This window comes from Engraulis encrasicolus, chromosome 17, assembly GCF_034702125.1.
Source record: "Engraulis encrasicolus isolate BLACKSEA-1 chromosome 17, IST_EnEncr_1.0, whole genome shotgun sequence".
NCBI lineage: Eukaryota > Metazoa > Chordata > Actinopteri > Clupeiformes > Engraulidae > Engraulis > Engraulis encrasicolus.
This window is the reverse complement of record NC_085873.1, coordinates 51,780,650-51,793,149: the sequence shown is the minus strand read 5'-3', so window position 1 is coordinate 51,793,149 and position 12,500 is coordinate 51,780,650. Positions and strand designations below refer to the sequence as shown.

At 43.6% G+C, this 12,500-nt stretch overlaps 2 protein-coding genes across 7 annotated transcripts in view; both read left to right on the top strand.

Moving 5' to 3' along the window:
* Positions 1-2,265, top strand: part of LOC134466925 (cytochrome P450 2K1-like) — a 19,620-nt gene extending 17,355 nt beyond the window's left edge. For all 6 annotated transcript variants that reach the window (XM_063220824.1, XM_063220823.1, XM_063220825.1 and 3 more), the window contains 2 exons: positions 45-186; positions 1,318-2,265. In XM_063220824.1, the coding sequence (XP_063076894.1) occupies positions 45-186; positions 1,318-1,505 (330 nt within the window). In that variant the 3' untranslated portion in view covers positions 1,506-2,265. The remainder of the gene's footprint in view (positions 1-44; positions 187-1,317) is intronic.
* A 3,445-nt stretch (positions 2,266-5,710) lies between these two features.
* The window catches only part of iqck (IQ motif containing K), a 31,632-nt gene continuing 24,842 nt past the window's right edge, over positions 5,711-12,500 (top strand). Inside the window, exons 1-5 of the mRNA XM_063220821.1 lie at positions 5,711-5,803; positions 5,909-6,033; positions 6,731-6,923; positions 7,436-7,533; positions 8,360-8,412. Coding sequence (XP_063076891.1) covers positions 5,752-5,803; positions 5,909-6,033; positions 6,731-6,923; positions 7,436-7,533; positions 8,360-8,412 — 521 coding nt within the window. The 5' untranslated portion in view covers positions 5,711-5,751. The remainder of the gene's footprint in view (positions 5,804-5,908; positions 6,034-6,730; positions 6,924-7,435; positions 7,534-8,359; positions 8,413-12,500) is intronic.

Here is a 12,500-nt window from a genome sequence, read left to right as displayed (position 1 = left end):
GCGTGCGTGCGTGCGCGTGCGTGCGTGTGTGTGTGTGTGTGTAGGGTACATCTGTGTTTCCTCTGCTAGCGTCGGTGCTGAATGATGAGACTGAGTGGGAGGAGCCTAATCGGTTCCACCCAGAACACTTCCTGGATGCTGACGGAGGCTTCCGGAAGAGAGACGCCTTTATGCCATTCTCAGCTGGTACACACACACACACACACACACACACACACACACACACACACACACACACACACACAGACAGACAGACAGACACACACACACACACATACACACACACACACACACATGATCACACATGCTCTTTCTCTGTCACTCAATCACACATTCACACACACAAACGTTTCCGGAATTCTCTGGTGATATAAACACTAGGGATGTAACGGTATACAAAAATCACGGTTCAGTACGTACCTCGTTTTTTGGGGTCACGGTTCGATACATTTTCGGTACTGTATATGGGAACAAAATGGGGGAAAAAAATCTTCCTCAGTACGTTGTTTATTTCACCAAAATATTGTCAAAACACAAAGAAAAAAAGGAAAACACATTTTAACTGTTACATTGGGTCGGATATTTCATCAGTGTAAGAAATAACTCTTTTCTCAAGGTCTCACAAAGAACAAGCCTCTACATCCTCAAACAAAAGGGTAGTTCCTCGCGCTTCTGCTTTATCATCTGGTGCATCGACGGGAGAGAGGCAGGAAATCTTCACTTGAAGGACAACACCGGAGCAGCACAGATGTAATTCTTTGTGGTTTTTATTCAAGTGCACAAGATGGTCTAACCATCGAAACGTTAGTCATGTTGTGCACTTGAATAAAAAATACAAACATCTGTGCTGCTCCGGTGTTGTCCTTCAAGTGAAGCCTCTACATCTGTTTTTTTTCGTGCATTCTCTGTCAGTGTTCTGCATGAGTGCATGTAGTGGCAGCATAATGTAAAAACATGAACAGAGTAGTCCGTCATTCTGCCCTTCGGTACAGCACTGTTCGGTTTGGTGCAGGTCTGTTCGGTTTGGTACAGCACTGTTCGGTTTGGTGCAAATACAATAGTACATTATACCAATACAGGCCTAAAACACACACACTCTCACACTCATCACAGACACACTCCCTCTCTCCCTCTCTCTTTCTCTCTCTCTCTCTCAGGTTGTCGTGTATCTGCCTAGGCGAGTCTCTGGCAAAGATTGAATTTATTCTCTAATGTCTCTCTCTCTCTCCCCTTCCATCTCTCTTTGTCTCTCTCCATCTCTCCACACCCCCCCCCCCCCCCCCCCACCATTACTCCATATCCCTGTTCTTCTCTCAGGTCGTCGCGTGTGTCTGGGCGAGGCCCTGGCTAAGATGGAGCTCTTCCTCATCTTTGTGTCTCTGCTGCAGCGTTTCCGCTTCACAGCGCCCCCTGGGGTCTCGGAGGAGGAACTGGACCTCACGCCGGTGGTGGGCTCCACGCTAAATCCCCCCCCACACAAGCTCTGCGCCCTGCCGCGCACATAACATTTAGCTACTTGTATATATTACGAGCAGTTGCTGACTGTAGCTGTCAGAATGGCATCTGGGATCTGTCTTTCTTTGAATCTTTTTCTTAATTTTTAATTTTATATCCAGCTATATTATGTACACAACAATGTGTTAATGAAACATTAGTGAAACAAGTTCAAAAACAAGAACAAAAAATATGGTAACACTTTATTTTAGGGATACATCTATAAGCACTAATACATACAATGTTAATGCCTGCATAAATAACTTGTAAGGCATGTACTAAGCAAACGCTAAGGCCTACTAGGTCCTTACTAAGGTTAAATTGGTAATAAATCCCTTATTGTGCATGATATTTGCGAATACATGCCTAACAAATGTGTGTATGTACAGTATTAGTGCTAATAGATGTATCCCTAAAATAAAGTGTTACCAAAATGATAATCACACACACAGTATCTCTGCAGCGTGTCATGACTGTAACTGAGGTGTTCCCACGCAGTCCGTCCCCCCTCTGGTCTCGAACTCGCCACCTCCTAGTCTGTAGTCAAGTCCACCTTTGTAGAGTCCAAGACCAGAATAATCAAGTCCGAGACAAGTCAGAGTCCAAAGAGGTTCGAGTCCGAGACCAGACAGAGTCCAAAAGGATTCGAGTCCAAGTCTGAGTCCGAGTCACATGTCGGTCAGTGTTAAACAATGAAAAGGATGAATATCAATAAAGCGGATGTTTGAAGGTAATCCATATGAAATGGATGTGAAGACAAACTTGTATGTTGTTGGATTTCAAGCTCTTCTCTTGAATTTATGGTAGTCAATGTTCTAAACAAAATAAAGACAGACCTGGTCGAGTCCAAAATCTTAATTTGGCAAGACCAGTGTTCGAGTCCAAGACAAGTCCGAGTCCAATTGATAGCGAGTTCAAGACAAGTCCAAGTCCATAAAAAAACGGACTTGAGTCCGGACTCGAGTACTACAGCCCTGACTCCTAGTCAACGCAACGGTTTGGGTGTGGGAGGAACAGCACGATATCTCTGAGCTAAAGGACCAGGCCGATAGCCCAGCGCTACGGATACTGTACGAGGCTTCAGGGAGGTTTTCCACAGTTAGATACAGTTAGATAGAGCTCATCGTGGGCAGCCATGGCCTAGTGGTTAGAGAGTTGGTCTTTCAATCTAGGGGTTGCCTCTCCCTACATCTCCATCCATGGCTGAAGTGCCCTTGAGCAAGGCACCTAACCCCACATTGCTCCAGGAACTGTAACCAATACCCTGAAAAATAATAACTGTAAGTCGCTTTGAATAAATGAAAGCGTCAGCTAAGTGCAATGTAATGTCATAATCAAGACCTTTAATTTGATGTTCAGAACTCATTTTCACCAAAAATGGCACTTATTGTACGCCCCTATGGTTCCAAGCCCATGTTACTAGATTTTATTATAGCACTACGTAAGGCTTTGTGTGATTGTCTGTGAGTGTGTGTATGGCTGAAAGTGTATTGATATGTTGATGCAGTAATAAAGTTACTTTGTAACGCTGACATTTGTGCAATCTGCTTGTGGAATCATTTTTGTTATTACCGTTAATATTATACAGAGGTGGAACATTTGTGTCACTAATTTTGTTTTCAGATTCATGTTCCTCACTGAAAAGGAGCCAAAGCCAGTGTGAAAAAAGAACAACTGATACTATTTTTCTCAAGCTAAAAAATAAAAAAGGGGTCAAAATGACCCGAACACCTTACAAGGGTTAGGCTAAAATGGGTTAAAGAAATTATTAATACTTGGACATTATAACAAAGGCTCTGTGTTAAGGGTTTAAAGCAGGGCTATTCAAATGGCTGCCCTGGGGCCAGATGGCAAGGTTCTGGACCCCCACGAGGTCAGAACAAAATGAAAACAAATATGTCCGCTATCAGTGTAATTTGCGATCACTAACACTTCAGGTTAGGAATATTTCTCCTATGCACATTATCTGAAATGGTCTCATAATAGGCCATCACAAGGCTACTAAGAAATAGAGAAGAGAATATCTGTTCTGTCTGGGAAGTTATCCGCTTGTTTCGCACCTTCACATTGGACATGGTGCTGCATGCGGTTACATACATATGTATTCCATGGTCGGCCCCTTTACCGGGAGGAATTTGAAAAACTGGCCCTCAGTGACATTTAATTGAATACCCCTGGTTTAAAGGGACCCTGGAAGTCGCATGGTATGTGCATGGAAGGGAAAACACATAACTGGCTACTACTATTGAACAAGTAGTTTATTACCTGTACAGCTGTTCAAAATGCTTGACTGTAATTGCCTCTGAAACAGAGGTGGATTTGAATTTCACAAGGTAGCCAACTTGGTGAGATGACTTGGTCCCAGAATTTTGTGGAGGGCAGGGCCCGACTGGCCATCTGGCATAGCTGGCATTTCCCGGTGGGCCCCTATTTTCAGAAATGTAAAAAAAAATAAAACGGTGAGTCAGTTCTGCGCCGCTAAGTATGAGGGCCCCTTTAAGCCAAAAGTGCCCTGGCCCTATTTCTCCCCCAGTCCAGCTAATTATGAGGGGGCCCCTTTAAAGTGACACTGTCCCATTTTTGGAAATAAGCTCATATTACACCTCCCCATGAGTTAAGTAATTGGGTTTTACATTTCTCCTGTACTTTCAACCGTTCGCAGGGTATGGCAGTGCAAATTTTACCTCCAAGCTAGCAGTTAACATTGAGTCCTATGAGACCAGCTGGCGGCTAGCTGGTCTCATTGAACTCAGTGTTAACTGCTAGCTTGGAAGTAAAATTTGCGCTGCCGTACTCAGAGAATGATTGAAAATATAGGAGAACGGTAAAACACTATTATGTAACTCAAGGGGAGGTGTAAAATAAGCTTATTTCCAAAAAATGGGACAGTATCACTAAGCCAAAAGTGCCCGGGCCCTATTTCTCCCCATGAGGGGCCCTGTAAGCCAAAAGTGCCCGGGCCCCATTTCTCCCCCATGAGGGGCCCTGTAAGCCAAAAGTGCCCGGGCCCTATTTCTCCCCCATGAGGGGCCCTGTAAGCCAAAAGTGCCCGGGCCCTATTTCTCCCCCATGAGGGGCCCTGTAAGCCAAAAGTGCCCGGGCCCTATTTCTCCCCCATGAGGGGCCCTGTAAGCCAAAAGTGCCCGGGCCCCATTTCTCCCCCATGAGGGGCCCCTTTAAGCCAAAAGTGCCCGGGCCCCATTTCTCCCCCAGACCAGCCCTGGTGGAGGCTCACAGGAAGCATGGACTGGCCTGGCCCCAAAACGCCTTCCAACTCAAAGGTCAGAGGTCATGTTGGTCGAGGGGTGAAAGAAGTTTTCATGTCTTACCGGTGCTATTTTGTTACCCAAGTCTTCCTAACAACCACCTCTCAAATGCCAACATCAGAAAGAGCGCAAACAAAATAATCATGTATGATCTATGACTACATGACTATTTCGGTAACTTCGAGCTATTCTCTTCATAGGACACTTGTCTGAAATGGCATGGAGGTGCAGTTGTATGTTTTCCACTTTAATAGAATTTTTCAGATGTGTGTTTTTGGCCAGCATTAACCCTCTTCTCTTACCAGTAGCCTACTATGCACCTGCTGTAAATGTGCTGCGCACCTGTGCACAAGCACACGCCCACACAATTTCTATTCATTTCTGGCAGATTTTTTTCTCCATCAATCTGATTTCTCAGGTAGGCCTAAATAGACTACTTGAGTAGGCTACAGTAGCCTACGTAAAAGGGAAATTAAGCATTTAAAAAGTCCTAGGCCTAGGCCTAAAAGTATTAATTAAGCCATAGGCTACTCAATTGACACAGTGCACTAACTTGAGTAAATGTAATTATTTACTTTCTATCACTGTCAATATGCTAATAATTAATGCCTCTTTAATAATGCATTCATAATACAAAATGGGTTTGCTGCGTTTGTCTCCTTCCCTGAGACAAACATGACCATGCACCATGAAATCACAGAGCAAAGTGCTGCAGTGCCACCATGCGGTTATAGGTGGTCGTTGCACAGGGTACAAACTGAGCTTGGTGTCTTTTTTCGTCAAATGTGCAAAATATTACCGATTCTCTCAGTGAGTGCCATTTGAGATATTTCATATATTTTATATCGTTTAATTCATAGAGTGTATATAACTATGGTTTAATTGCCATACTTGTTTTAGTTTTTATCTCACACGAAGAAAACCCGGAAACGGTGACTCCTTAGCAACTACAGTTTGTTGTCTTGGATACGGTCAAGCTAATGTGCAACCCATGGCTAAAATTATAGGCGCGAAGAAGTCTATTTGGCAGCAGATATGCAGCGGTAAATAATATATTCAACATTTCCATATAGTTCTAATCATGATAACAAGTCAGTGTTATTAATACTACTGTGTTTTCATCATGACATTGTTTTGTTTCGCGACAGAATATGAGGCAGAGCAGCCCAAAGCTCCAGGCTCTTGGTCGGACAACAACTCGGACACCACGTCTGTTACTCAGTACAGCGCAAGCAAACACACGCCCGTTTTCTATGGGTTGGCAACAGCGAAGGTTAGGGAAGAACTAACCTACTGCCTACGCTAGTGTATGTCTTTCTTTCTTTCCTTTTAAGTATTCATATAGGCCTATGCAATTCAGACTCTCCAATCCAGTTGCATTTGACAGAAGCTTGTATCCTATGGTTTCATGGCATAAACGTTACAGTAGGCAAAGTTAGGGTATAACATTATTGGATAACCTGGATTGTCCTGTGTGTGTGTGTGTGTGTGTGTGTGTGTGTGTGTGTGTGTGTGTGTGTGTGTGTGTGTGTGTGTGTGTGTGTGTGTGTGTGTGTGTCTGTCTGTCTGTCTGTCTGTCTGTCTGTCTGTGTCTGTCTGTGTGTGTGTGCATGGGTTTACATTAGCCTATGCATGTGTGTGTGTGTGTGTGTGTGTGTAGGGCCGGATCAACGCACAGGCTATAGCCTATAGGCCTATGGCTGCAGCTTGTTAGGGGCCCCCACCTGCAAGGCCCGGGGCCCCTAATTGACCAAACGAGGGGGGATTCAATAATTGCATAACTGTGACAAGATACAGTGTTAAAAAAACTCCTCTCCACAGTTGGCCGACATGTGTGTGTGTGTGTGTGTGTGTGTGTGTGTGCGTGCGTGTGTGTGTGTGTGTGTAGTATTATATCATGCTGTTGTGTTTTTATGATACAGTGTGTCTGTGTCGGTGTGTGTCTGTGTTGTGTGTGTGTGTTTGTGCAGGTGTCCGTAGATGCCAATCCTCTGCAGGACTTTGACCCGCTGCTGAGCCACCCTGCCCTGGCAGGCTACGCGGTGCTGGGGGGCGATAACAGCACCACCACTACTACCACCACCGCTACCACCACCACCGCCACCTCTACGCCACCCGCTCCACCTGCCTCCCCACAACACAGCCCAGGACTGCTGCATCAGCGTGAGTACAGTAACCGGTAACCGATTAACCGATAATCGACCGGATCAATCTAGGGGGTTGCAGGTTCGAATCCCCCTGAATAAATGAAAGCTTCAGCTAAGTGCAATGTAATGTAATGCCACCCGCTCCACCTGCCTCCCCACAACACTGCCCAAGGTTGCTGCTGCAGCGTGAGTACAGATACGGATACTGAGCAGCTCATGTATGGGAAATGTGTGTGTGTGTGTGTGTGTGTGTGTGTGTGTTGCATGCGTGTAAATACTGTGTGTGTGTGTGTGTGTGTGTGTGTGTGTGTGTGTGTGTGTGTGTGTGTGTGTGTGTGTGTGAGAGAGAGAGAGAGAGTGTGTAGATACCTTGTGTGATTGTGCTTATTGTAATGTGTATGTATTCATGTGTGTGTATGTGTGTGCGTGCCTGCCTCCTTGCATTTGTGTGTGTGTGTGTGTGTGTGTGTGTGTGTGTGTGTGTGTGTGTGTGTGTGTGTGTGTGTGTGTGTGTGTGTGTGTGTTCAGGTCCTACCACTGCTTACCTGGAGGAGGCCTTGTTCCCTGTTCTGCTGCCTGGGCTAGAAGCCATGCTCATGGAAGCACAGAAACGACAATGCCTACAGGTGTGTGTGTGTGTGTGTGTGTGTGTGTGTGTGTGTGTGTGTGTGTGTGTGTGTGTGTGTGTGTGTGTGTGTGTGTGTGTGTGGACTGCAGGCCATGCTCATGGAAGCACAGAAACGACAATGCCTACAGGTGTGTGTGTGTGTGTGTGTGTGTGTGTGTGTGTGTGTGTGTGTGGACTGCAGGCCATGCTCATGGAAGCACAGAAACGACAATGCCTACAGGTGTGTTTGTGTGTGTGTGTGTGTGTGTGTGTGTGTGTGTGTGTGTGTGTGTGTGTGTGTGTGTGTGTGCAGAGAAGCTGACAGGGGGGGACACAAAGGGGTCAGTTGTCCCGGGCCCAAGGAGAGAAGAGGTCCTGAATTGGATGCTCATTACATTGTATACATTGAGTTTGGGGCCCTTTCAGATGTCTTTGTCCCGGGCCTAGTCAAAGCTGTCAGCGGCCCTGTGTGTGTGTGTGTGTGTGTGTGTGTGTGTGTGTGTGTGTGTGTGTGTGTGTGGACTGCAGACCATGCTCATGGAAGCACAGACACGACAATGCTTACAGGTGTGTGTGTGTGTGTGTGTGTGTGTATTTGTGTTTCTGTCTGTGTCTGTATGTGTGTGTGTGTGTGTGTGTGTGTGTGTGTGTGTGTGTGTGTGTGTGTGTGTGTGTGTGTGTGTGTGTGTGTGTGTGTGGACTGCAGACCATGCTCACAGAGGCACAGTAGGGACAATGCCTACAGGTGTGTGTGTGTGTGTGTGTGTGTGTGTGTGTGTGTGTGTGTGTGTGTGTGTGTGTGTGTGTGTTCGTATGATGTCATGAGTGTGTTTTTCTTCCCACAGAGGAAGCGGAGTGCCTTCAACGCCTGTGACTTCCTTACACATTGGCTCTACAAGTGAGTAAGGGAATGTGTGTGTGTGTGTGTGTGTGTGTGTGTGTGTGTGTGTGTGTGTGTGTGTGTGTGTGTGTGTGTGTGTGTGTGTGTGTGTGTGTGTGTGACTTCCTTACACATTGGCTCTACAAGTGAGTAAGGGAATGTGTGTGTGTGTGTGTGTGTGTGTGTGTGTGTGTGTGTGTGTGTGTGACTTCCTTACACATTGGCTCTACAAGTGAGTAAGGGAATGTGTGTGTGTGTGTGTGTGTGTGTGTGTGTGTGTGTGTGTGTGTGTGTGTGTGTGTGTGTGTGTGTGTGTGGCTGTCTGTTGGTGTGTGTATTTTTTGTTTGTCATTATCAGGGAAGTGGACAGGGGTGGGGAAAAGGGGTCCGTTTTCCTGGGCCCAGAGAAAGAAGTAGAATTGGCTCCTTAGTATTGCAAGAGGAGACTGAAGAAAGACGCTCCTCGTTAGTAGGTGTTTTGGGTTTTTGGGTTTACTCAACGATGACAGAGCCCTACAAGGCGACACAAGTACAGTACACGAAACATCATCTGATGAAAAATAAGATTGGGACTAACAGTAATATTTTTGTGACATATAGATATGATAATATGGTAATACAGGTATAATAATATCACTGATTCTTGAGAAAGTGGCTAAAACAGGTTGTAATGTTGACAGAAAAAAACTAAGTGAATTACAAAATTATATGGTATGTCCTTGTTGACTAAGGTCTTGGCTTTTCAGAAATGTACAAGGCCAATCTCCCCATTTTGTATTTTTTTCGGAAATCAAGCTTTTCTCTGATCACACCTTGTTTTTTGTCAACACCGTCAGACACAATTAAAAGTAATTAAAATTGTATTGATTTGGTTGCATATGTATCTGGAGTTTTGAAGTGATTATGTGTATTTTTTGGTTCACACATATGCCTTTAAATGTTGAAAATTTACTTTTGTTCTATTTTAATACTGTTTCATGTGTTCTAATTTTAAAATATGTACCATCATACGATGCTTACTTAATGCCTAAATAGAACAAACAATTTTTTGTAATTTCACAAATATTCCTGTAGGCTTAAATTGGCTATTACTTTGATAATTCAACAACTCCTAAGGAAAATGTTGTAAGCACATTCATTTAAAATGTCCAAAACTCCATCTTACGGTGGTGACTTAAGAACTGACGGTGGTGACAGTAATCTGACAGTGGTGAAAGTGGCCTAATTTGTACCTGCATTTAGCAAAATAAATAGCTCTCTCAAGTCAATGGCATCTTGCATAAACACTTAATGTTTGTGTTTGCACAGTATGTTTGTACATGTGTTTTTTCTTCATTAGTTAGATTCTCTAGGAAGTAGGCCACTGGTTCTTGAAAATGTGGCAAATACAGGTTTTAAGTTGTTCAAATCCAAAATATAGAGGTGTATTATCATAGATGTAGGTCTTGGCTGTGCAGTGAATGTATTGCCCAAGCTCCACATTTTTAACATTTTTCATAAAATGGGCTCTTTCTTGTTTTGTCAACAGCGGCAGACAGAATTAGAAGTAAAAACATATATTTCCTGTATTAAAGTGAATTACTTTAACAATTCAACATAACTGTAGATACTTATTGTATGCATTTTCCTAAAACATGTCAAAAACATGTAAAACATGTGCTTTTTGGTGAACTTCATCAGATGTCACCACCGTCAGGTTTTCTGACAAAAAAAACCTCCAAATGCACCTCAGTGGTGGCTAGAGTATCATTTTGGATCACAATTATTACTAACATGCCTAGTAATGTTTCATTAACCAGCACAATTTAGTAAAATATGGAACAAGATGATGAGCGGAACAAAATCTGACGGTGGTGACATCTGACGGTGTGAGACAAAAAAACACTCTTTTACATATTATGCATTGTTTGTTCACATTAGCCATTTCATTTTCGCTCTGTTTCTTGGGTGCTTCATACCTTTTTTGAGAAAGTATATATTAATTAACATTAATGTAATATAATACTATTAAAACATCCGACGGTGTTGACAGTTTATGGTTGGGACAGTACCAGTGTCCAAACAAATTAACAAATTGAGGACAAAATAGTGAACTTACAGGAGCTTCAGTGATGGTGAAGAATGCAGTAGACCTAAAGGTTTGAAAAGGGGTCCTCAGTAATGAAAATGACCTTGTGCATACCTGATTTTATTGTCTTTTAGAAAAAATCTGACGGTGGTGACCAATATGCTGGACACATTTTGAGCAATCAGAAAATAATAGTAAATATTGTTTTACATGCACTATGTGCACATCTGTAGAACCACTTTAATATGGTCTTCCACATCATGGTGATATTGTTCAATTCTGTTTGTGATTTTTGTATTTTAAGTCAATTGAAATGATGATGCCAGTCCTTGCGACAGGCGTTTTTACAGGGTGTGGACAGGTTTATAGCCATGAAAAGTAATAAAATTACACTTAAATATTTCAAACAACTGTGTATTGGTGTAACAGACCCCTTGGCCATTACCTGGATTCATTTTGTTCGTGAAAATTTAGTTCATTTTCAACAGAATTAGCATTTTACTGCAGGGACATGTTTTTGCCAAACTTTCAAGAATCAGTGATATGTATTAGATAGCCTGAGAGTGGTACCGTCCCGCCGCACTCCTCCCAAGTTGGGGCGCCATTGGGGGCTGCCCCCTTGCATGGGTGAGTCATAAATGCAATTTTTGTTGTGTGCGGTGTGCACTTGTGTGCTGTGGAGTGCTGTGTCACAATGACAATGGGAGTTGGAGTTTCCCAGGTGGGCTTTCACTTTCACTTCACAGGAGTGGTCAGCATAGCATCTTGTGCTCATATAGACCAGTGGTTCCCAACCTTTTACTTCAGGGACCCATGTTTAAGTGGGTTGGGGGGGCTGGGGGGGTCAAGCACTGGTGTCACTTTTACCTCGTTTTGCACTTTACTTGGAAACCTGCTACTACTAAGTATTGTACCCCAAACACAATTTCGTTGCCTTTTTGACAATGACAATAAATTCTTGAATCCGAATCCTTGAATCCTTTACTATTGTAAGCTTTGGTGACCCAACCACGCGAGCTCCCGCACGAGAGGGAGTCACAGGATACCCTCTGTTTCCTGCGAAAACTCTATTTTAGTTATTTTATTCCTCAATTTGTCTTTGGTCAAATGTAGAATAAATGTTTAATGTAGCACTTACATTTTGATGCTTCTTTGCCATTTATTCAACATGGGCTATATATATTTGAAAGGAAACCTCTTAAATTCAAGAGGGCTCCGCGACCCCCTGTGGATCTTTGGCGACCCATAAGCTGGGTCCCGAACCATAGGTTGGGAACGACTGATATATACTATGAGTATGCACCAGTTGCACGGCTGCCGCTATTCCAGCATTGGAGCTGTCACTGGTGTCCATAGAGCTCAGTGGGGCCATTTTTTCAAAAGATTTTTGGTAACACTTTATTTTAGGGATACATCTATTAGCACTAATACATACAATGTTAATGCCTGCATAAGTCACTTGTAAGGCATGTACTAAGCAAACGCTAAGGCCTACTAGGTCCTTACTTAGGTTAAATTGGTAATAAATCCCTTATTGCGCATGAACAAGACATTTGCGAATACATGCCTAACAAATGTTTGATTTTGCTTTGTACATGCCTTACAAGTTACTTATACAGACACATTGTATGTATTAGTGCTAATAGATGTATCCCTAAAATAAAGTGTTACCAGATTTTTGGGGGGCTTTTGTGCTTTATTTATCATAGGACAGTGGCAGAGGGCCAGGAAACGAGTGGGGAGAGAGAGGCGTGTAATGACTGGCAAATGACCCGGGCCACCCGGGTCGCCTGCGTAGTAACCTAGTGCCCTACCGTTAGGCCACAGCAGGGCTCTCAATGGCAACCATTAAAGGATAACTTCTGCCAATTTCAACATGCTGTTGTATTGCTCACGCTTCCCTTGACTTGTCAGTACCTGGTGATGCTGCATTTTTCGAGTCAGCTCTTTCCGCGATCTGAGCTATTCTCATGGGGGAAGACTTTGTTTACATTAAAAACGTTCTAATTCTTAACATAGGCCTACTCCAAATAGTATC